This window comes from Budorcas taxicolor, chromosome 2 (assembly GCF_023091745.1).
Source record: "Budorcas taxicolor isolate Tak-1 chromosome 2, Takin1.1, whole genome shotgun sequence".
NCBI lineage: Eukaryota > Metazoa > Chordata > Mammalia > Artiodactyla > Bovidae > Budorcas > Budorcas taxicolor.
This window is the reverse complement of record NC_068911.1, coordinates 63803084-63828870: the sequence shown is the minus strand read 5'-3', so window position 1 is coordinate 63828870 and position 25787 is coordinate 63803084. Positions and strand designations below refer to the sequence as shown.

At 40.8% G+C, this 25787-nt stretch overlaps 1 protein-coding gene across 1 annotated transcript in view; it reads left to right on the top strand.

Annotated features, from left to right (window-relative positions):
- Nucleotides 1-8159: 8159 nt before the first annotated feature.
- Nucleotides 8160-25787, top strand: part of AGPS (alkylglycerone phosphate synthase) — a 129139-nt gene continuing 111511 nt past the window's right edge. The window contains exon 1 of the mRNA XM_052663808.1: nucleotides 8160-8497. Within this exon, the coding sequence (XP_052519768.1) occupies nucleotides 8160-8497 (338 nt within the window). The remainder of the gene's footprint in view (nucleotides 8498-25787) is intronic.

Below are 25787 nucleotides of genomic sequence, written 5' to 3'. Positions count from 1 at the left end.
TAAGAATTAAGTTTCTATTCATATGTGAATTGGATTTGGAAATCTGAGTTTAAAGTGCAGGAATCACTTTCAAACGTGATTGTATGAAATTTAAAAATACGTATTTCATATAGAATGTATCAAAACGTGAAATTATTCTTTAAATATTTTTAACACCTTTGGTTTATGAATAGTGGGGATTTCATACTACTTTGTGGCAAGAGTGTTAACCACTTTTAGCATTCAGTTGTTTAGAGCTTACCCAGCAAATGTTTTAGTATGTATCTACAGAAATACTTTAGAGTAGCCATTCTTAAATGCAATCTGGGAATCTTTGTTGGGTCTTCCAAACCCTTTCAGGGAGTGATCAAGGTCAAAACTATTTTCAAAACAGACTAAGGCATTATTTATCTTTTTCACTCTGATTCTCTCATAGGTGTAACATGGAGGTTTTCGGTAGTTGCATGGCATGTGATATTTCAACTGACTGATTTCAGAAGTAGATATGAGAATTAAACTGTCTTCTATTAAGCAAAACATCAGTTTGAAAAAATGTAAAGGAAAGCCATTTTTCTCATGTTCCCCCCAAATATAGTTATTTTTAGTAAAATATTTTACTTATATAAATATGTATTGGTTGATCATCATTATTTTAAAAATAAATTGTAAAGAAGTATTTTAAATATTTAAAAATTTTAATTTATTATATGGTATAGGTAGATATGTAGGTAGATATAAACATAAACAAAAGCTCTCTGTTGGGGGGGCTCTCGATTTTTAAGATTTATAAAGAAGTCTTAGAGTCCAAAGAGCTTAAGTTTACCTAAAAGCAAAACTTTAAATGTTTACTGGCTTAAAGTACTAACTGATAAATAGCATATCTTGATTTTAATCTGTTCTAAAGAAAATAATTTTTTTAAAGTAATTTTTGACTTTGGTTTTCAAAGTCCTTGCATATTTATAATTTTGCAATAAATCTGACAGGTAGGCAGGTCAGAACTGATTCTTATCTAAAGAAACAGAAGAAATCAAGAAACAGAGTTTTAGACTGAACAGTAAGTTAGTAGCAGAGCAGCTATAGAACATAAAGAACATAAAGTTTATAGAACATACAGTACTTTCAACTCTAATCGAATAATTTGGCTAACTAATGCATTTCCTCCTCCTTTCCCTATATGGGGTGACTGTGACATGTAAAATACTAAAATGGTATTGCGACAGAACATAGCCTGCAGCCACTATCCCATTAAACATCTTCATCCTCAGGCTAACTCAGTGCCCTTTACTGGAACAGACAGCCAAGCACGGGTAAATGCTTTCCTGTCATTCAAAAACGTTGCTAACTCCTATAGACTTTTTTGTAGTTTTTTATGTCTTCATCATTTGCTGGTAGAGCTTCTTTTTATAACTAGGGACAGCTTTGCAGGTATACCTGATAGGCGACTTTGTCTGAGAATGAATTCCAGAGTACTGGTCTTTCCTGATTGTCATGCTAATTCTCTGCTCAAGAACTTAAAATAACTTCCACCAGATCAATGTTTACTCTTCTGCTAAGTTTTCAATGCTCCTCAGATTTGGTTTCACATTTCTCATTCAACCTCATTTCTTTTCCCTCTAGTGTGCATTATCTTATGTAGGAGGGCTGTCATCCTTATACCAACGTCACTCTCACTTCCATAATAGCAGTTGGAGTTTACTATATTCTTGTTCATTAATCTTTTAATACCCCTGGGAAGTTGTTATTACTATCCCAACTTTATAGACAAGGAGCTGAGCCCAAAGATATTAATATGACAAGTTTGAGACAACACATCTTTCTGATCAATGGTGGAGCCAATATTCAAACCTATGTCTGTCTGGGAATGAGGGTAATGCTGTTAGCCATTACACCATATATATCAGTAAATGAATTAAATTTAAATAGGTTAAATGATCCAAGATTTTGTGCTAAAACTTTCTAAAGAAAACAACTAAACGCTATTTACAAGAGACACATCTAAAACATATGAATACAAAAAGATTGTAAGTCATAGGATAAGGCCACCCCCTTACTCTCCACACTCACATACAAACTGCCATAGTTAAACTTTAAGACAAAAATCATTATTAGAAAGCAAGAGGGATATTTGATAATTATAAAAGGTTCAAATCATCAAGAAAATATAATAATTTTGACATTTAATATACAGGTTCAAAGTATTGAAAGCAAAGATTAGCAGTAGAAAGAAAAAGAGATAAATCCGTAATGATAGTGGGAGATCTTAACATACTTCAATAACTGATAAAGTAAGTAAACAAAATATCAGTTGGGATATAAAACAATACAATATATAAAACAATACATGAGCTTGAATACTTGAATATAAAACAATACTTGAACAATACAATCATTAGATCAAATTTGTATCTGAGCAACACTGTACTCCTAAACAAGAGAGAATACAAATCATTCTTTTCAAATACAAGTGGAAACTATTTGGAACTGAATAATCATGAAAATAATGTTATCAAAACTTGAAGTTAATTGTTTATAGGGAAATTTATAGTTTAAATGTAAATATCAGAAAAGAAATACAACAAAAGGCTGAGAAACCAATGAGCTAAGCATTCATTTAAAAAAATTAGGAAAAAACTGGAAGATAGGAGATAATATTAGCAGAAATTAATTTAAAAAACATACATATAATTGGATCAACAAAGTCAAAATTTGGTCTTTTAAAAAAGTAATAGAATTGCTAAATGTCTGGTAAATTGATTTAAAAATAGAGAGATAGCAAAATAACCAGTATTGGGAATAAAAAAGTAGGACATTAACAAAGATTCTATAGACATTAAGTGATAATAGAAGATACTATGAAAAACTTTATGTCATTAAACTTGAAAATGTAAATGAAGCAGACAATGTGCTAAAAAAACTGTTAAAAAGCGAAACAAGCAGATACAGAAAATCTGAGTAGCATTAAACTATTTAGTCTTTTAATAAAAAGACCTTCCCATAAAGAAAAATCTAGGTTCAGATTGTTTCTTTGGTGAATTGTAGCAAACATTTAAGGAAGAAATAATGATCAGTCTTACACAAACTCTTCTTGAGCCTAGAAAACAAAGAAGTACTCACAAGCTTGTTTCATGAGACCAGCAAAATCTGACATGTTTTTATTAAAAGAAGGAAAATAACAGACCAACCTTACTTGTAAACATAACACAAAATATTAAACAAAAATTTAATATATTCAATGATGTATAAAAAGGCCAGTATGTCATGATCAGGTTGGGTTCATGCCAGCATTGCAAGGTTGGCTGAAGAGTGGAAAACCAATCCATGTAATTTACCACACGAACAGAACAAAAGAGAAAAATCCTATGATCATCTCAACAGGTACAGAAAAAAATCTGATAAAACTCATTTCCAATCATGATAAAAACTCTCAGCAAAAGAGTTAGGATTAGAAGGGGAATTCCTTAATCTGCTCAAAGGTTTGTTAAAAAACAAAATGAAACAAAAACTCAGCAACCCTGTTGAAACACTGGTGAAGTGTTGAAAGATTTCCCTTTGAAATCAGGAACAAGATAAACGTGCCACTACCACAACTTCTCTTGAACATTGTACTGGAGGTTCTAGCCAGTTGACTAAAACAAGAAAAAGAAGGATAGAAAGGAAAAATCAACTGTTACTATTCACAAATTATATGATTCTATGTAGAAGATGGAAAAAAATAAAGAGTAGCTAAGCCAGTGTGATACTGGCATAAGGTAGATAAACAGAGCAATGGAATATAATACAGAGCCTAGAAACAGACTAATGTTATGTCAACAGTTGATTTATGACAGAGGTGGTAATGTAGAACAAGGTATTTTCAACAAGTAGTGCTGAAACAACTGAATACTCATACTGGGAAAAAAAAAAGAAACCCGATCTCCATACCACAAGTAAAAATCAATTCCAGGTAACCTGTAATTATAAATGTGAATGGAAAAACTCTAAGGCTTCTAGAAAGTAATACAGGAGATCCATCTTTATTGTTGTTCTTTAGTCACTAAGTCACGTCTGACTCTTATGACCCCATGGACTGTAGCCCATCAGACTTCTCTGTCCATGGGATTTCCCAGGCGAAAATACTGGAGTGGGTTGCCATTTCCTTCTCCAGGGGATCTTCCTGACCCAGGGATTGAACCTGCATCTTCCATGCTGCAGGTAGATTCTTTACCACTGAGTCACCGGGGAAGCCCAACAGTATATAATTGTATACCAGAGTTTATTCTACAATTAGTAGAGTTGTTTCCAGTTTGGGACTGTTTTGGGTAAGATTGCTATAAAATGTCTCTAGGTGGACATGTAGATGAATTTCTGTAACGTACTCATCTAAGAGTGGAATTTCTAAGTCCTCAAGTATGCATATATTTAATAGATAATAAAATGCCAGGTTTTTCCAAAAGTATTATGAAAAGTGAAAGGGTTCGTTGCTCATTCGTGTCCTACTCTTTGTGACACCATGGACTGCAGCCCTGCCAGACTCCTCTGTCCATGGGATTTTCCAGGCAAGAATACTGGAGTAGGTAGCCATTCCCTTCTCCAGGGGATATTCCCAACCCAGGATCAAACCTGGGTCTTCTGCATTGCAGGCAGATTCTTCACTACTGTGCCACCAGGCAAGCCAAAGGAATTATATAAAATCTATTCTAGCAGCTTAGGAGAGTTCCCATATGAGAGTTCTGACATGTTATTGTCAGTCTATTTAGTTTTAAATGAATAAATATGGGAAGTATCCTATGAAGCTGGAATAGATTTTGTACAATCCCTTTGGAAAAGTCTAGTATTTCATTATCTATTAAACGTATGCATATTTGATGACCTAGAAATTCCACTCTTAGACGGGTATGTTACAGAAATTCATCTATATGTCCACCTAGAGACATATGCAAGAATATTTATAGCAGCCATATCCACAACAAAAACCAAACTGGAAACAACCCCATTAACTGTAGAAAAAACCCTGGTATACATGGTCAATGGAATACTATACAGCAAGGAAAATGAATGTATTGCAACTACATGCAACAATATGAATGAATCTCATAATGTTGAGTGAATGAAAGCAGACACAAAAGAACATACTATATCATACTATTCATATAAATGGAAAAAAATAGGAAACATGCATGCTTTATTGACAAACATAAAAAACCAAGGAAATGTGTATCATAGAACTCAGGACAGTGGTTACCTTTGACAGGTAGAGAGTGTGAACTGATTGGGAGAGGGCATAAGAGGGACTTCTGGGGTGCTGGCAATCCTCTATTTTTCAATCTAGATGGAAGTTACATGGGTTTTTGATCTATGATAAATTATACTTTGGTTTACTTTTTCTCATTTCCTAATAAAAATGTATACAATTCAAGAATTCCTTCACTCGAGTATCACTAATCAACTCTGAAGATAAGCAATGAAAGTCAGTGCAATAAAGAAATTTGGTGCATGTTTCAGGAGTTAATTTCACCTTTTTGTGCTTCATATTAGAAGAGATGTTGTAAACGCAAATAAAGGACACTCTCCTTGGGGATCTAGGTTATTAATGGCCACATGTTCCAGGACTCAAAAGGAATAAGTTTGTGGAGATGGCCCTGCTGAATGTGATTATCACTGAGGTTTTGCCTTTGGAGGGAATCTCAATGGACCATTGTTGTTCAGTCACTCAGTCGTTTCTGACTCTTTGTGACCCCGTGGACTGCAACATGCCATGCTTCCCTGTCCACTATCTCTGAGTTTGCTCAAACTCAATGGACCATGCCTCATGTGAAATATCTGTTTCTCTTAGAAAGGATGAAATAAGTAACAAGGCACTCTGCTTGACCTTTGCTCTTGTAAGGAGAGGGGTTAGGAAATCCTTCACCGATGTAACCTACATCACACTTATTTCACTTAATAGTATCACAGTTTCTTCCCCACATATATCCCAATTCCTAACTAGCTAATTTTACCACGTAGATGAAGCATAGGCTTAAACGCTTTCGTATCTCATAGCACATGAATTAGTTATGTTATAGGCTCTCACCAAGTGTTTTTACTGCCTACATGTGTTTCATTACTGTGCACATATTTGAAATATATATAATCGGTTTTTCTAATGCTATAATAGTTTATACCAAAACTATAATTTTGGTTTATATCAATTTTCCATCACCAGGAGGTAAGGTTTTTTTATTGTTGATATTGGCAAAATTTATAAATTTTGTCTCTTGAGAGTTGGCAAGAAGCATGTTCAACTTCAATATGGAAAAGACTGTGGTAGTCAGTTAACTACATTTACATTTAAGGCATGACAATTAGTATTAGATTAAGCTCTCTGGGACTCAAGCAAAAATTAATAGACCTGTGCTATTCCAAAAAGATTCTGAGGGAGTTGTTGCTTATACAGCATTCTGGCAAGAAATCTAAGACTTTTGGAGAAGGAAATGGCAACCCACTCCAGTACTCCTGCCTGGAAAATCCCATGGATGGAGGAGCCTGGCGAGCTACTGTCCACAGGGTCGCAAAGAGTCGGACACAACTGAGTGACTTCACTTTCACTAAGACTTTTACGTGATTGCAAGCAAACATGCTACTTGGTGTTTCAATACTGTTCTAGAAACATCTAGAAGGGTATGAGAAGCTCAAAGACTAGAGTTGCTGAATTCTCAAATGTAAGGAGTCTTTTTCCTTAGATCATTCACAGCAATTTATTCCTGCTGCTCCCTTTTCCCACTCCTAGTCTATCTCAAAGAGACAGTGGTTAGAAGCAGCAGCTAAACAGGAATGGGACTCAGTGATTCTGTAGCTAGACTGGATGGTTAATGCTGAACTCTCTCTTTAAAATTTGGTGATCAGGCATACACATCAAGTCCTCTTCACTGTTTACCTGAATTTTCTCCAAATTATTAAATGATTCTTTCGTATTGGTCAAATAACTTCTGGAATATCTTAACTCTTTTGCAGAAGACTGTGTTAGCAAGAAGGTGGGTATTCAGAAAGGAGGTGAACTCACTGGACTCAGAAAGCTTATGGTAACACCTTCTCTTACCATTCCCAAGACTTACTTTTAAATTGCACCTTATGCGAAAAGGAACTCTTAATTTCTGATGGTTGAGGTCTGCAAGGTGGCTTATAAAAGTCTATCTGGTTAACTGGATAAAAACGGTTGTGGAGCACAGTCCTACTGACACAACTCCAATTTCACTAAGTGCCACTCTCCAGAAATGAAGCCAATTTGTAGATGACTGAGACGTCTTAAGAACAGTTGTTGGGTAATTTCAGCTTTGGGTTTCCCAAGTGACTCAGTGGTAAAGAATCCGCCTGCAAATGCAGGAGATGCAGGGTTAATCCCTGGGTCAGGAAGATCCTCTGGAGAAGGAAATGGCAATTCACGAAGCATTTTTGCCTGGGAAATCCCATGGACAGCGGAGCCTGGAGGGCTACAGTCCACGGAGCTGCAAAAGAGTTGGACAGGAGTTTAGCGACCAAACAATAACTGTTCTGTCTCTAGCACCAGAAAACTTTGGCACTATTAGGAAAATGAAGAAAAAGAAGGGCGCAACACCCAGTAACCACAGAAAGAGAACCTAGGCTGCAACTCAGCATTAGTGTTTACTAGGTGCACGCCTTTGGGCAACTTAAGTGTCTCCGAGTCTGTTTTCTCATTTCAGTTTTTTCAAAGCTTACTTACCTGAGATCTAGCATTGTGCACAGTGCCAGGCTCGAAGTAGGTGATGAGAAAATGATAGGAATTTGCTTTGATGGTTATAGGCAACCAATCAGTTCTGAGTTACTTTTAGTGACCCCCGCAGCGAAGGAGAGCAGAGGTGGGCCCAGGAAATGATGGCGTTGGTTCGCTCGTCAGGTCCCCAGATGGTCCGAGGCGTCTGGTTCTGAGAGCTACTCTGGAGGCTCAGGCCTCACCCGAGAAGACCACCCAGCGCACTAGGTCACCTCGGGGAGCGTTTGCGGTTTGGCTCCAGTTATCTAGCATGATTCAGGCCGGGCCAATCCCGGGATGGCTCGAACTCACCTGCTTGACAGGTGTCAGCGGCCTGGGGCGTGACCGTGGAGGCGGGCGGCCGCGGTGGGCGGGAGCTGAGAATAAGTAGCTCCAGGCGCATGGCACCAGCCGCCCAGTCGCCGCGGTGGCTGCCGGGATGCGCCGCAGCGAATGGTCGCGCCGGGCGCCGCTCTGAGTGACCTTTCACCCGAGCCCAGCGGCCCCGGGCGGCGGCACAAGGCGGAAGCCATGGCGGAGGCGGCGGCTGCGGCGGGCGGGACGGCCGCGGGCGCGGGCGCGGGCTCCGGGTCCGCAGCGGACCGGGACCGGGATCCGGAGCGGGACCGCGCCGGGCGGAGGCTGCGGGTTCTTTCAGGCCATCTGCTGGGCCGGCCTCAGGAAGCTCTGAGTACCAATGATTGCAGAGCGCGGAGAACCGCGGCGACCGCCACGGCGGCGCCCACTGCCACTCCCGCCGCGCAGGAGTCGGGCACCATCCCCAAGAAGCGGTGAGTGATGTCTCTGTTGAGCCAGCCTCTGGTGAGGGACCAGGCCGGGCCTGTGCTGCGGGAGGGCACGGGGGAGGTGGGAAGGGAGGTGACACGGGAGGGGGGAAGGCATTCCGGTCCCTGAAAGTGCGGACCATCTCTTTTAAGAGAGCGTAGATGACAAGCAGGATGAAATGGGTTTGGGTCACTATTTGAGAGTAATAAACCTGAAGAACTCTTACTGGGGAAGGCTTTCAGGGGATCTTTTTTCTTGGATTCATAATGCCAGAAATTCATTGTCTGTCTTGAATTAATACTTAGGAAGCCAGCGTCTTCGAATACATAGAAGGGGCTTAATTATGATCCTCCAAGGAAATTTAAGTTTGTACCAAATGATATCTCTTCAAATTCGCTCTAGCTTGGGTGTGAGTTGGCGGTTCCTGGAAGAAGGTGCTGCTGCTGGTTTCTGGGGTGGATTTCTGCCTGCTTAGGGCCATGATCTTTGAGGGAGGAGGAAATCCAGGGATGGGAAGAAGCAATAAATAGAAGACACTGCTAGTGACTTAGGGTGTAGGTGGTAGCTACTGAGCTCTGGTGTAACCAAAAGCTGAAAGATCCTTGTTTATGGGTGAGGTTGTTTGTAAGATATCTTAAGACTTTTTGGAGGACTGTTAAGCTCTGATGCAAGCCACTAGGAAAAGCTGTTATTTGAGATATGGCTTTGTCAGCGGGGATAAACTTTGAAAGTGAAAAAAAAGTTGTTAATGTTTAATGTGTCCTTTCAATGTCAGAGATTGTGCTAGATCTAATTTCTTTTACTCCTCTCCAAACTGTGAGGTAGGTGCAGTTATCTTTCACTTTATAGATGAAGGAATAAACAAGATTTAGAAGCCTGCTCTAGGCTTGGCAGGTTCACTGTGTGGCAGGTTAGTTTTCGAAATCTGGCCAAGTTGACTTTAGGGCCGAATTCTTAAACTGTACTGTTTCTGATGAATTCATCTATTAATTCAGTATTCATTAGTCCTGCTACATACTCACTGTACTGAGAATGTAGAGATTTTAAAATGCAGTATTTACTCCTTAGGAACTGATAACCTAAGGAGATAAAGTTATAATACAGTATGATAAGAAAGTTAGCTGATAACCATAGCAAATAGTCACTTAACCCAGTTTTGGGTATTTATTTATATATAATCCCAGGGTAGGGATTGCCTGAGTAAATCTCGAAGGTTGTTCTGGAAGTAACCTGCTAATGGAGAAAAGCATTCTTAGTGAAAAAGCTAAGGTATTCACAGGTAAAGCAGTGAGAGGTTGAACTGCTAAGAGTTAAGTGTTGCAGGAAGAGGTGAGAATAGCTTGGGATGAGGAGCGGATAGGCTGGTCTTGTTTACAAGATTTTATGTACAGTAAAATATGATTACATTTACCTTTAGAAAGGTCACACTAGGGATTGAGTTGAAGGTTTAAGCAGTTGAGCATATGGTTTTGGGGAACATAGATTAGAGTTTGAATTTGCACTCCGCAGTTCCAGCTGCATGACCTTGGGCAAGTTACTTAGCCTCTCTCAGAGCTTTAGACCCCTCATCTGTGAAAATGAGGACAGTAAGTCCTGCTTTGCATTGTTGCTGTGAGAATTGAATAATGTAAAGTGATCAAGTGCTTAGTGCAATGCTGATTTCATAACCCTTCAACAAATGGGAGATGCAGTTTTGATTGAGTCCAAGAGATTTAAAAGAATAAACCATTTATTTAGAAGACTAATATCCCAATGAGAAATGCTGTGATTCTGAACTCGGGCATAATGCTGGGAGTGGGCAATCTATTTGAAAAAGTATTAGGAGGCAAATTTTCCATAACTTGATTACTGAGTGGTGAGGGAGGAAGGAATCCAGGATCACATTCTGGCCTCTGGCTTCATTTGAAGTTATATTAGCTGTGATTGGATTTAAAACTTTAAAGTTCTCTAATGGTTTAATGTACATTTATGTCCATTCTTTTGTGTGCATGTGTGAGATTGTACATTTATATGCAGGTTCATACTCTTGAACTAAGTAGAGAGGGCAAGTATTCCTTCAAGTTGGACTTAGGGCCTTTATTTACAGCATTCAGAGAAAAACAGTAATGTTTGGAAGGCACAATGGGGTAATGGATGAGGCTTCCCGCAGCTGAGGGTGACTGCTCTGGGAGGCCTTCTGTAGCTGCTCCGTGGACTGAAGGCCCAGCTGCGTGTAATCTATGCCATTAACGGCCCTGGTGTTTCCTTCAGGATTAGATGTGGTAAAATCCAATCCTGTACAACTATGTTAAAGTTTGAATAATAGGATGAGGGAACACAAAACTTGTATTACATGAACTATCGTATCAAAAGCTCCTTCACAAGAGTGATCTGCTTAATGTGTTTTTCATGGGGACCCAGGTGTCCCTTCTGGGTCGGAGAAGGCAAGGCACCCCACTCCGGTACTCTTGCCTGGAAAATCCCATGAACGGAGGAGCCTGGTAGGCTGAGGTCCATGGGGTTGCTAAGAGTCGACTGAGCGACTTCACTTTCACTCTTCACTTTCATGCGTTGGAGAAGGAAATGGCAACCCACTCAAGTGTTCTTGCCTGGAGAATCCCAGGGACGGGGGAGCCGGTGGGCTGCCGTCTATGGGGTCGCACAGAGTCGGACACGACTGAAGCGACTTGGCAGTAGCAGCAGGTGTCCCTTCTACTTCCTACTGCTTAGTTGGATCTCAGTTTACCAGCACCAGAGCAGAGCCAAAAGGGAAGGCAAGTGATGGAGCAGGAAGGAGCCAGTGTGTATTTCTAGTGAATTGTAAATGTGACTGTATATCATTATTTTGGAAGGATTTGGCCATGTATGTTATTTGTATAACTCCCTTTCTTTTATTACCTGGGATGATGTCATTGGTTGAAATTCTTTTATTTCATGGCTGGTTATCTTGGAATTGGAGGAGTAACTTCTTGAAACTTCATGCTTTCGTTCCTCTTACAGCGTAGTCATGTATATGTCAATTTACTTAACATTTATAGACTAGTTGCTTTATGAGAGATGTTGTCTTAGGTACTGAAAGTAAAGAGATAATAGTCCTTGGCCTCAAGAAATTCAGTCTAGCAAGGGAGGTGCACATTCCAGCACATTTTGAGTAGAGCCAGGGTAGATACAGATGTGGCACAGAGGAAAGAGAGTGATGTATTCTGTCTAGGGCCTCAGAAGAAGCTTTCTGAAGATGACTTTAAAATATGGACGACAGTGTGGCAGGTTGTTTTGGTGGTGAGGAGCGCTGGTATTCCAGACAGAAGTCATAGCATATGGCAAAGCAGGAGGGTGGGAAAGTGCACCTTGTATTTAGGTTAATTAGACAATTCAGTATTGGTAGAGGTGGGAGTAAGTTAAAAGAGGAGGGCTTGAGCCGGTCATGGAGGCCTTTGGCCTGTAGGTCATCAGTCCTTTCATTCTTTCACTCATACATGTGTGAATGTTTGAGTGCTTACTGTGCAGCCTAGAACAGTGAACAAAAACTCTACCCTTGTAGACTTAACATTCTATTTGGAATGGAGATAGTGTAACAGACAAGTAATACAGTACGTCAGATCATCACGTGACATATAATGAAAAGAAGCAAAGCAGTGCAGGCGGCGTGGTGATGGAGAGCCCTGAAAGGAACTGAGCTCTCTGAGAAGGGATGTGACCAGATTGGATTTGGGTTGGAGAGCAATCACTGCAGCCACAAGGTTAAGAATGGATTGGGGAAGGATGAGGATGGATGTGGGAAGATCTATTCAAGGAGACTGTTAAAGCAAATTCAGTTCAGTCGCTCAGTCATGTCCGACTCTTTGCGACCCCATGAATCGCAGCACACCAGGCCTCCCTGTTCATCACCATTTCCCGGAGTTCACTCAGACTCACGTCCATCGAGTCAGTTATGCCATCCAGCCATCTCATCCTCGGTCGTCCCCTTCTCCTCCTGCCCCCAATCTGTCCCAGCATCAGAGTCTTTTCCAATGAGTCAGCTCTTCACATCAGGTGGCCAAAGTACTGGAGTTTCAGCTTTAGCATCATTCCTTCCAAAGAAATCCCAGGGCTGATCTCCTTCAGAATCGACTGGTTGGATCTCCTTGCAGTCCAAGGGACTCTCAAGAGTCTTCTCCAACACCACAGTTCAAAAGCATCGATTCTTCGGCGCTCAGCCATCTTCACAGTCCAAGTCTCACATCCATACATGACCACAGGAAAAACCATAGCCTTGACTAGATGGACCTTAGTCGGCAAAGTAATGTCTCTGCTTTTGAATACGCTGTCTAGGTTGGTCATAACTTTTCTTCCAAGGAGTAAGCGTCTTTTAATTTCATGGCTGCAGTCACCATCTGCAGTGATTTTGGAGCCCTCCAAAATAACGTCTGACATTGTTTCCACTGTTTCCCCATCTATTTGGCATGAAGTGATGGGACCAGATGCCATGATCTTTGTTTTCTGAATGTTGAGCTTTAAGCCAACTTTTTCACTCTCCTCTTTCACTTTCATCAAGAGGCTTTTTAGCTCCTCTTCACTTTCTGCCATAAGGATGGTGTCATCTGCATATCTGAGGTTATTGATATTTTTCCCAGCAACCTTGATTCCAGCTTGTGTTTCTTCCAGTCCAGCGTTTCTCATGATGTACTCTGCATCTAAGTTAAATAAGCAGGGTGACAATATACAGCCTTGACATACTCCTTTTCCTATTTGGAACCAGTCTGTTGTTCCATGTCCAGTTCTAACTGTTGCTTCCTGACCTGCATACAGATTTCTCAAGAGTCAGGTTAGGTGGTCTGATATTCCCATCTCGCCGGGGTCCAGCCCCCGCAGGATCCAGGGAAACCCGAAGGAGAAATGGCGTCGGCGATTGCAATTGATTGAGAGAGAGAGAGAGAGAGAGATAAGAATGTTGTAGATAAGAAAATAGAGGAGAGAAAGGCTGATATTCCTTGGTTTACATAGAGAACCAATAAAACTTCAAGACAAGAAGTTTGCCCTGTTCACGGAGGCCACAGGTGCCCTCCCGGTCTCTTGAGGGAGTGAAGACGCAGAACGTCTTCCCGTTCAGGTCTTAGAAACCCAGGCAGATGAGTGAACGCAGGGAGCCCCCATGCTCCAAGGGATCAGCCTGAAAAAGAGGGAGAAGGAGAGAGAGAGAGAGAGAAAGAAAGATAGAGAGAAGAAAAAACACGGGGTGACCAAGCTTCTGCGAGGCCCAAAAGCTTTATTTTTCAAAAGGTACTTTTTTACCTTGCCTTATACATAGAGGGAAATGAAAGATGCAAGGTCGTACAGAGTCAGCCCACACATTCCAGCAGTTTTGCCCTTATTGAAACCACGATTTTTCTGCATACCTTTTCCACAAAAGATGTTGTGTACAGTATCTTCTGGCCTTGGAGGCCTGTGAACATTTTATGACCCTCTTTTGATAAAGGTTGCTCAACCAGAAAACTTATTTTCCCTCAAAGTGTTTTTTCTTCATATTTCTAATCTACGTTAGCCTCAGAAAATGCCAAACAGAGTTACGTTTTTCACAGAGCAAAGGTGCAGTGAGTTACAAGAAAGAACCAATTAGCTCAAAAGTCTGATATGGTTAAATTCAAGGCTACACTTGTTTTGCTAGCATTCTCACTATGTTAACTAATGCATTCCCAGGTGCACAGTGGATAAGAGATATGGGAACTTAGCAACAAGCATTGGCCCAATAATGAAGTCCTACATCAGCACTAGCACTACTCTAGTAACTTTTAACTCTTTCAAAGGCTCTATGTTTTAGGCTTTCCGTGCTTCTCACAGTTGGGAGGCTGTAAATAACTGTATGCATAGCTGCAGGAGTCTGGATAACCTGCCAAGCAAGCTAGAATGCTAATAGAGGGGGTTTGGTGTGAAATATTCCTCTCATGTCCAGGAGACTTATTAGCTATAGCCCTAAGTTGATTTTCTCCAGAGAAAGGTGGTCAGGGTTAGCCCCCTGTTAATGTCAGAGGAGTTGGGGAAAATCATGAAACAGTAAAACAGACGGATTCTGGTTTTGGGGTAGATGCTCAAGAAAGCCCAGGGAGCCCCTTGAGTTCTGAAGCCTTGCTTAACAGTTCTCTTCCACATGACCCCGTCATGGCTGGGATCTCCCATGGCAGCTCCCGGCACCATCTCTTTCAGAATTTTCCACAGTTTATTGTGATCCAACAGTCAAAGACTTTGGCATAGTCAATAAAGCAGAAATACATGTTTTTAAAGCAAATTACAGGAGAAATAGTGAAGGATTAATTCAAGATGATTGCAATGAGAACAGAGAAGCAGGTGGATTTGCATTTTGAAAGCTGGTGCATTAGTTGGTATTTAAAACCTGTTGCACTTGTCACATGGTCTCTTATGAGTAGATTTTAATTACTCCTAATCAAGAACATCTATTTTCTTTATTTGAGGTTGTGGAGTAGAGTTTTGAGGATGATGGTTTACTTTTGGACTTCTGTGTTCCTGTAAGTGCCTTATTACTCCATGAACAATTTCTTTCTGCACTTGGTTCTGAATGCAGTTTTAGGTTCCTAAAAATCATAGTAAATGTCAGCCAAATATATGACATTTTTATGGCTTGGTTTTGATTTTTTTTTCAATTTTTAAAAGTTATTATAGCGCTATGAAAAAGAAGGAAAAGAACCCTTGTTCACATCTGTCCCTCCATTACCAGTAACCACTTCCTCAGTTGTAATTTTGACTCCAGCCTCTTTGCGGTTTGTATTAGTCAAAACAGTTCTGTGGCAATTTTTATAGCAGTTGTAAACTCTTACAGTTCAGATCAAAAGAATATCTGATTAAGAAAGCTGTTAATTATGTCATTTACTTGCTCATAGTGTCATTTATATACACCATTCTTTAAAAAATAGTGTATTATTTAACATCTACAAGAACCTTGGTAGATATTTTCCAGAAGGAAAGATGTGAGTTAACTTCTTGTACATATTTCCCAGAAGGGCATCTTGAAGCTTGTAAGGGCTGATGCATTTCTGTAACAAGGTTATTTGCACAAGTGACCTGACTTAAAATTTACTGTCATTTGACAAACTTAGAGCTTATTTTAGTAGTTATGCTGAATGAAATACTTAGCCTACTTTGAGCTCCTAACTAGGAATTCTAGTAGTAGTAGTAATAGAAGTTTTAATTTGCTTAAGTCCTAAGGTACTGGGTATCCTGCTGGGGCGTGTACATTATCTCATTTAATTTTCACAATAGCTCTGAAAAGGAGGTGATACTATCTGAATGCTACAAATGAAGAAGGAGAGACTTAGAGTCGTTGACTCAACTACAAAATCAGAGAGGCAGCAGTTCAGCTCTGCTCTGTCTTACTCCGCAGGCTGCGTTTCTCACCTGTGCAGTAGTACTGCACTGACGTTGCTCTCTAGGGGGAAGCTACCTACTTGGTAATCATCAAGTTATTTTCTTTGTCATCGAAGTTTCAAATCTTTTGTGATTGAATAGATCATGATCATATACAGTGTCATAATTAAGAGAGCATTAGTTTATATTAGTTTATATTGTATTATATAAATTAGTTTATATTGTATTATTTTATATATTTTTATATATTATAAAATATAAATTCCATTTTTATGCTATCAAAGTGAAATTCATAATTTCAGAAAATGTGATACATTGTTTAAAACCATAGACCAACCTGTTTCCTTTTGCAAGTGAATTTTGTTGTTTGACTTGGGAAAGAAGATGATGTCGAGGATAAAAGAGAAAGGAGGACTGTGGATGACCCCAGATTGGAGGAGAAAGGAGAGGAGAAGAAGTAATAGTGGATTTACTGCCTGGGTGTAAATTAACTATCTTTGGACTATAAGTGACTGTGTGTATGTGTGTTAGTCACTCAGTCGTGTCTGACTCTTTGCGACCCTATGACTGTAGCCCTCCAGCCTCTTCTGTTCATGGGATTCTCCAAGCAAGGATACTGGAGTGGGTTGCCATTTCCTTCTCCTCTATAAGTGAATAAGAAACCCTGAATACTTAACCTCCATGGTTATTTGGTATGATACTTCTCTTAGATTGGAAGTATCATTTTGAGATAGACCCCATCTTCTGTAAATAGACTTCCTCTTATGTCAGGAAGTTTCTACTATAGAGCTATCACTTCCGGCCACTTAATAAACATATCTAGTAGTAAATTTGGAGAAGGCAGTGGCACCCCCTCCAGTGCTCTTGCCTGGAGACTCCCATGGACGGAGGAGCGTGGTAGGCTGAGGTCCATGGGGTCGCGAAGAGTCGGACACGGCTGAGCGAGTTCACTCTCACTTTTCACTTTCATGCATTGGAGAAGGCAGTGGCACCCACTCCAGTGCTCTTGCCTGGAGACTCCCATGGACGGAGGAGCCTGGTGGGCTGAGGTCCGTGGGGTTGCTAAGAGTCAGACACCACTGAGCGAGTTCACTTTCACTTTTCACTTTCATGCATTGGAGAAGGAAATGGCAACCCACTCCAGGTTCTTGCCTGGAGAATCCCAGGAACGGGGGAGCCTGGTGGGCTGCTGTCTGTGGGGTCGCACAGAGTCAGACACGACTGAAGTGACTTAGCAGCAGCAGCAGCAGCAGTAAATTAAGTGATCTTTTTTTAGGCTGCAGAAAAATGGAGTTCTGTCGTAGTCAGATGAGATACTTCATGGAATGCTTTAAAAGCAAATGCTAAGCAACTCCTTTTGCTTTTATTTTCTTACTCTTGAAGTAAGATATTAATAATAAACTAATCTTTATCAGATTGGTATGTTAGTTTCAAATCCAAACCAAACCAAAGGATTCTGAGTAGAGTTTACTCTCTCTATTTGTTGAGCTTTGGAGTAATATTTAGGTATACCTCTGTCCCTCATCTGAGTTCAGAATGAATTGAGAAGTAAGATTCAGAACATAGACAGATGGCGTGAAAATGTCCGCTTTATTACCAGTAAAGCTGGCGGGAGCATATGGCTTAGGTCAGGGCTGCCTAACATTTGCCCTTCGTTAGTTGTGCTCAGTCACAGGTCACGCTGGACCACGGAAGGGCAGAGCCAGCTCTGGTAAGCCTCGTACAGGGCACTGAAAGACTCGAGCATAACCTCTCCGTAGCGGATGTATTGCAGAGGCAGAGAAAGGGCTGACCCTAGGTTCCTGCTGCCTCTTTTCAGAAGCAACTGACCGCGAAAGTCATTCTTCCCATGAGAAACAGTGAATATATGAGGGCTAGGGAGAGGACAGGACTGTTACCTTTCTGAAGTTCCTCCACATTGGAAGCTGGACGCTGGGGAATAGAGATTTTGCTAGAATGTTTTTGGAGAAATTGAGAGAAAGGGCTGAAAACTTTTTGGTAAATAAAAGTCTTCCACCTGCATCATTTGCTTGTTATCCCCATTGCCTCCTGAATATGTTATCGTGTCCTTGGTAGGGCAGTTTGGGTCCTCCAGAAGGATCTGTCTAAATCAGCCTTTCCAGGCTATCTTTTATTTCCTGATACCTACTGTGTATTCTTATTGCTGTTCCCAAAATGTGGTCTTCCCTTTCCCTTTTGTTTCTTTGATATGTTAGTGTGTCTCCAAGTATACTATAAATAGCACTGATGGTTCTGAGATAATTTGGGGGTGGTATAAACTTGCTTGGATAATTATAAATATTTGTATATATACTTATTATTTTTGTTAAACTTTATTGAATTATTACAAATTTATTCTAAAAGTAAATGCATGAATCTTAGTTTATAGCTTACTTTTTACAAAGTGAACATATCTATCTTACTAGTATTTAGATTAAGAAACAGTATTACCTGTACCCTAGAAGCCCTCTTCATGTTCGTTTCCAGTGCCACCTACCCCCCAGGATAACCACTACCTTGACTTTTAACACAGTGGCTTGGATTTGCTTGTTTTGGATTTAATATTAATGAAGTATTAATAATATAATGGAATCACATATGTACTCCTTTCTGTCTCTCTTTTTCCTTTAATATATTCACACACATTGATGCTTCTGCTTGTATTTTGTTCATCTTCATTACTGAATAGTATTTCACTGAGTGGATATTTGCTCTGTTATTGATGGAGTGCTTGCTACTTTTAGGTTTGAGTGGTTATTTATTTATAATACTTTACAATATGAAGTACAGGTCAAACTAGTGTTTTTATTCCTGTTACTGTATAAAAATAGGCTAAAGTAATTAAAATAGTATTTAATATATTCAATTTTCTTAAGTACATCAATTGTCTGTGGTAATAAACAAAATGAGCCTAGGTACTAAATCATTCTTAAGGTGAGGTAAGGTAAGGTGAAGTCGCTCAGTCGTGTCTGACTCTTTGCGACCCCATGGACTGTAACCTACCAGGCTTCTCCGTCCATGGGATTCTCCAGGCAAGAATACTGGACTGGATTGCCATTTCCTTCTCCAGGGGATCTTCCCGACCCAGGGATTGAACCCGGGTCTCCCGCATTGGAGGCAGACGCTTTAACCTCTGAGCCACCAGGGAAACAAATTGAATTTGTAAACACAGTGACCTTAAAGTCTTTGCAGTGTTCAAATAAACTTAATTATGAACTTAAAAGATTTCCACTTAAAACTATAAGTCTAAGTCTGTGACTCAGTTACAGATTTTAAATTTGTTACAAGTCAGTCATTCTTACAGGCTCAGTTCAGTTCAGTTCAGTCGCTCAGTCGTGTCCGACTCTTTGTGACCCATAAATCGCAGCACGCCATGCCTCACTGTCCATCACCATCTCCCGGAGTTCACTCAGACTCACGTCCATCGAGTCCGTGATGCCATCCAGCCATCTCATCCTCGGTCATCCCCTTCTCCTCCTGCCACCAATCCCTCCCAGCATCAGAGTCTTTTCCAATGAGTCAACTCTTCGCATGAGGTGGCCAAAGTACTGGAGCTTCAGCTTTAGCATCATTCCCTCCAAAGAAATCCCAGGGCTGATCTCCTTCAGAATGGACTGGTTGGATCTCCTTGCAGGCTAGATGCTGTTAAATTTTGTAAGTATGTAAAAGATCGGTTTTTGTTCAGCCTTCTTACAATTATTAACATCTGACTTTGATTCTCTTAAGCATCCCTGTATTAATTCTAGGTCTCTCTGTAGTTGAAGTATGCTTACTGGTTTCAAATAGGAAAAGGAGTACGTCAAGGCTGTATATTGTCACCCTGCTTATTTAACTTATATGCAGAGTACATCATGAGAAACGCTGGACTGGAAGAAACACAAGCTGGAATCAAGATTGCCGGGAGAAATACCAATAACCTCAGATATGCAGATGACACCACCCTTATGGCAGAAAGTGAAGAGGAACTAAAAAGCCTCTTGATGAAAGTGAAAGAGGAGAGTGAAAAGTTGGCTTAAAGCTCAAGATTCAGAAAACGAAGATCATGGCATCTGGTCCCATCACTTCATGGGAAATAGATGGGGAAACAGTGGAAACAGTGTCAGACTTTATTTTTTGGTCTCCAAAATCACTGCAGATGGTGACTGCAGCCATGAAATTAAAAGACGCTTACTCCTTGGAAGAAAAGTTATGACCAACCTAGGGATAACCAGTCCATTCTGAAGGAGATCAGCCCTGGGGTTTCTTTGTAAGGAATGATACTAAAGCTGAAACTCCAGTACTTTGGCCACCTCATGCGAAGAGTTGACTCATTGGAAAAGACTCTGATGCTGGGAGGGATTGGTGGCAGGAGGAGAAGGGGACGACAGAGGATGAGATGGCTGGATGGCATCACAGACTCGATGGATGTGAGTCTGAGTGAACTGCGGGAGTTGGTGATGGACAGGGAGGCCTGGCGTGCTGCAGTTCATGGGGTCACAAAGAGTCGGACACGACTGAGCAACTGAACTGAACTGAAGTACTCATTAAGGAAAGCTGTTACAGTTCTAAGTACCTGCAGTCACTTTTGAGAAGGGATTGTTGCTTCTTGAGTGAGATTATCTTCATGCTGACTAAGAAACATACTGTATTGTATATAATATTTGGCCTTGCCAGCCTATGTCAAGTTACTAACCAAATATTTGGGCCAGGATGGTGACCAGGTTCTTGGTAATAACTTTACTGGGACTCTCCAAACTATTTATAGTTGCCATGTCAGCCACCTCATGCCATCAAGTGGGGAGTATTCGTATATCTCAGGATCTTGTAACCAAGTAATAGAAATTATTTAATTTTTATATTCACAGTTTGCGACTCCCACTCAGATTGATTATGCGGGAGTGGTTGAATTTTGAATTTCTTCTGAAGATGTTTGAACTTTCTAGCATCAGGGATATTAAAGTGACACCCACTTGAATTCTATTCTGTTGTCAACTGGAATTTTGTAGATTACTCTCCACTAGAGCTTTCTGTGATGATGTGGATGCTCTGTGGTCTGCACTGTTCAGTATGGTAGCCACTAAGCACATGTGGCCATTGAGCACTTAAAAGGCAGCTAACGTGACTGAGGAGCCAAGTTTTAAATTTCTTATACTTTTAACTCATTTAAATTTAAATAGGCACATATAGCTAGTGATACATTAGCACAGCTATATTTTGAAACTTAACTCATTACCTGTCCTTTCTTGTTCCCAGATGAAGTTACTGTTCTGAGTTCTCTTATTTCTCTAAGTGTTAGCCTTAGTCTTCAACATCTTCCCATTTCCCCCCCAACCTCCGACTTTTAAAAATTGAAGGATGATTGATTGAACAATGTTATGTTAGCTTCAGGTGTACAACATAGTGGTTTGGTCTTTTCATACATTACGAAACATTCCACCACGGTACGTCTGCTTCCTTGTTGCCGTCGTTGTTGGCTGGCCACTAAGTCGTGTCCAACTCTTTGGGACCCCATGGACTGTAGCCCGCCAGGCTCCTCTGACCATGAGATTTCCCAGGCAAGAATACTGGTGTGGGTGGTCATTTCCTTCTCCAGGGGATCTTCCAGACCCAGGGATCGAACTACTGTCTCCTGCATAGGCAGGCGGATTCTTTACTACTGAGCCACCAGGGAAGCCCTCTGTTACCATGGAAAGTTATTACAATATCATTGACTTATAATCGTTAACTGTACATGACATCTCTATAACATTTCTTTTTATAATTGGAAGTTTGCACTTCTTAATCTCCCTCACCTACTTCGCTTATCTCCCCAACCCCCTTCCCCTTGGCAGCCATTACCAGTTTGTTCTCTGTATGAATGAGTCTCATTTTTTTCTATTTTATGTTTGTTCATTTCTTTTATTTTTAGATCCCACATATAAGTGAAATCATACAGTATTTGTCTTTCCCAGTCTGACTTATTTCACATAGCATAATTCCCTCTAGGTTCATCCATGTTGTCACAAATGGCAAGACTTCATTCTTTTTTTAATGGCCAAGTATACCAGTAATAGTCCATTGCACGAATGCCATGTATTTTCCTTTCTTCTTTTTTCAGAAAAATGCGTGTTTTACTTTCTTATTGGTTGTACCACGTCTTGGTTTCAGCGCACTGGCTCTTTGTCGTGGCGCCTGGACTCCCTGTTTGTGGTGCGCAGGCCCCGCGGTTGTGGCACTCGGGCCCTGGAGCGCCCTGGAGCGCGCAGGCTCAGTAGTTGCAGGGCGTGGTCTTAGTTGATCAGGGGCGTGTGTTTTTAGTTTCCCAACCAGCGATTGAACCCACCCACATCCCCAGCATTGCAAGGCGGCTTCTTAACCACTGGACCACCAGGGAAGTCCTCATATATTTTATCACCTCTTCACCTATTGAGAGATACTTCCATACCTTGGGTTTTGTAGATAATGCTACAGGAAGACCCGCTGGAGAAGGACACGCAGTCCGCTCCAGTATTCTTGCCTGGAGAATCCCATGGACAGAGGAGTCTGGTGGCTACAGTCTAGGGTGTCACAAAGGAGTCAAAGACAACTTAGTGACTACACAACAACAGCAATGTACTTATTACCATTTTGTTAATTGTTTTGGAGGTGTTTTTGGTAGTTTGCTTTTCCTTTCTTCTTTTTGCTCTCCTCTCGTGATTTGATGATTGTCTTTAGTGTTACTTCAGATTCCTTTCTCTTGTGTATGTGTATCTATTACAGGCTTTTGGTTTGAGGTTCCTGTGAGATCCATTTATGTTTGTTTTTGGTTGTACTGGGTCTTTGTTGCAGCACAGGCTCCTCACTGTGGTGTGCAGGCTTCCCTAGTCACTGCACACAGGCTTTTCTAGTCAGTGCACTCAGCCTCTCTGCTTAGGGCACAGGGCCTCAGTAGTTGTGGCACGTGGGCTCTGAAGTGTGCATGGTCAGCAGTTACCGTGGGCTTCTGTGGGTGTGGTGCATGGGCCTACGTACCCTGGGGCATGTGGAATCTTAGTTCCCCAACAAGAGATTGAACCTACGCCCTCTTCTTAGAAGGCACATTGTTAATCACTGGACCACCAGGGAAATCCCCCATGAGACACATATATAGCAATCATTTATACTTGGTGATTTTTAAGTTGTTGGTCTCTGAATTTCAGATGTATTGTAACAGTTCTGCGATTTTACCGCTTCCCCCATTGTTAATTTTGATATCATATGTTAACATTATTTTTGCGGATACACACTTATTGTAGATACAGATGATTTTTGCTACTTTTGTCTTTTAACCTTCTGGTTAGCTTTATAAGTGGTTGCTCTACTGTCTTTTATATACATTTGTATACTTGCCTTTACCAATGAGGGTTTTCCTTTTACATTGAATACTTTTCTTTTTTTTTCCTGGCCATGCCACATGGCATGCAGGATCTTAGTTCCCCAGCCAGGAGTTGAGCCTACCACCTTGCAGTGGAAACACAGAATCTTAACTGCTGGACTGCCAGGCCCAGTGCTTTTCATATTTCTAGCTGTGGCCTTTAATTTTCTGCATTCCTTTAACATTTCTTACAAAGATGGGTTCATGGTGCTAAACTTGTACCTTTTTGCTTGCTTGTAAAATTATTAGTAGTCTCTCTTTCAAATCTGAATGAAAGGTTTTTCAGGGAGAGTATTCTTGGTCTAGATTTTCTCCTTTTATCGCTTTAAGTATGTGTCATACCACTGCCTTCTAGCCTGTAGAGTTTCTACTGAAAAGTCAGCTGATAGGTTTATGGGAGTTCCTCTGTCCGTAACTTATTGCTTTCCTCTTGCTGTTTTTTTTTTTTTTTAATTCTCTCTTCTTTAGTTTTAATTTTTGCCATTTTAATTACAATGTGTCTTGGCATAGTCGTTTTTGGTTTGATCGTGTTTGGGACTGTCTGCGTTTCCTAAACCTGAATGTTTGTTTCCTGTCCCAGGTTAGGGAAGTTTTGAATATATTCTGTGCCCCTTTCTGTTTTCAGAGACAGCTGTAATGAGATGTTAGGACCCTTGATATTGTTCTAGAGAGCTCTTAAATAAACTGCACCTTTTTTTTTTTTTAATTCTTTTCTCTTCTTTCTGTTCAGCTTGGGTGATTTCCACTGGTCTGTCTTATAGTTTGTTGATCTGTTCCTCTGTATTGATTCTAGTGTACTTTAAAATTTTAGTTATTGTGTGTTTTTATTTCTGGTTCTTTGTTTTCTCTTTGTTAAACATTTCACTGTGCCCATTCTTCTAAGTTTTTTGAGCATTTATATGATCATTACCTTGAACCTTATTGAGTAGATTGCTTATCTCCACTTGTTTTAGTTCTTCTGGGATTTCGACTTGTTACTTTGTTTGAACATAGTCTCCAAGTTTCCTGTTTCTGCCTCATTCCTGTGTGGCCGGCTGTGTATTGGCTTGGGAAGTCCTGGGTCTGGTGCCTGTCTACTGGTTGATGAGTAAGCCCCGAGTGCTAGTATGCTAGAGGGAGGAATCCAGAAGGGCACTTTGAAGCGCTGTTGTTTTCATGGTAAGAATGAGCTTGTCGAAGTACTTCACCAGTGTCTGTCCCCAGGGCGAGTCCCAGTTGGCTCCTGCCTCTCCCAGGAAGTTTGCCAAGATTAGCAAGCAGGTCTAACCCAAGTCTCCTTTCAAATTTCTGCCTGTGTGCTGGCACTAAGAGTGTGTGAGATTTTGCATGCACCCCTCGAGAGTGGAGTCTCTGTTCCTACAGCCCTCCAGCTGTCCTATGTGCAAGTCCCACTGGCTTTCAAACCCAGCCATCCTGGGGACTCGTTTTCCCGGTGCTGGACCCCAGGCTGGGAAGTCCAGTGTGGGCCTCAAACCCCTCAGTCCTTGAGGAGAACCTCTCCGTGGATTCCATTATCCTTCTGATTGTGGATTGCCTGTCTGGGCTTGTGGCCCTTGAGTATAAAATGCCTCTGCCCCGCTTACCTATCTTATGGTTCCTTCTTTATATCCAAAGTTATAGGAAACCGTTTCTGCATCATAGATAGTTGCTCTGTAGATAGTTGTACTTTTGGTATTCCTGTGGGAGAAGATTAGGTCAGGGTCTTCCTACTCTGCCATCTTGGCCATGTTGCTCTTTTCACTCTTTTAAGATTAAACTGTCTTTTGAATTAATTTATTCAAATTAATAATTCTATGGTTCCTCTGCTGCTTTTGTACACGTTTATCTCATCTGATCCTCACAATCACACATTTTATAGATTAGTAACTGAAGCTCATAGACACTTGCCAGAAAATAGTCACTTGTTAGCTAGTAAGAGCAGAGCTTAGATTTGAGTCCAGATCTTTTCTCTCGAATCTAGAGCTTTTTTCGTGATTCTGTACTGATACTACCAAGTTGTGCTCATTTTTTCTTCACAATCTTCCTCACACTCATTTTGCACATTAAGCAAGTATTTATCAGTCACTTGTGTTCTAGGTCCTTGGGCTGCATCAGTCAACAAAATGGACAAAAATTTTTGCCCTCATGAAGTTTACCCTTTAATGAGTGAAATGGGTAATCATTATGTTTAGTTAAACTATGAAGTCTTGTAGAAGATAAGTGCTGTGGAAAAAAGAAAAAAGTGGAGCAGAGTTAGGAGGTAGGGTTCAGATTTTAATAGGATGTTATTGGAGGACATGGCATTTGAACGGATATTTGAAGATGACAGAATTTAACTGTGTTCATATCTCGTCAGATGAGCATCCCAGGCTGAAGAGTAGTGTGTGCAGACACCCTAAGGGGAGGTGCGCACGTGCCACACTGGGAGGGTACACTGAGACTAGTGTAGGTACAGTCACGTCACGAGCAACATCCTACCGCCAACCGCTCCTTAAAGTCTGTACCTTTAAAATCTCGACTTCTAGTTTTCCCGTCTCTTTTGTTTTAGGCAAGGTCTCTTCCTCCCAGTATATTTTCTGACTTCCACATCTCATACCATTCTCTGGAAAACCTTTGTGTATTTGACACTA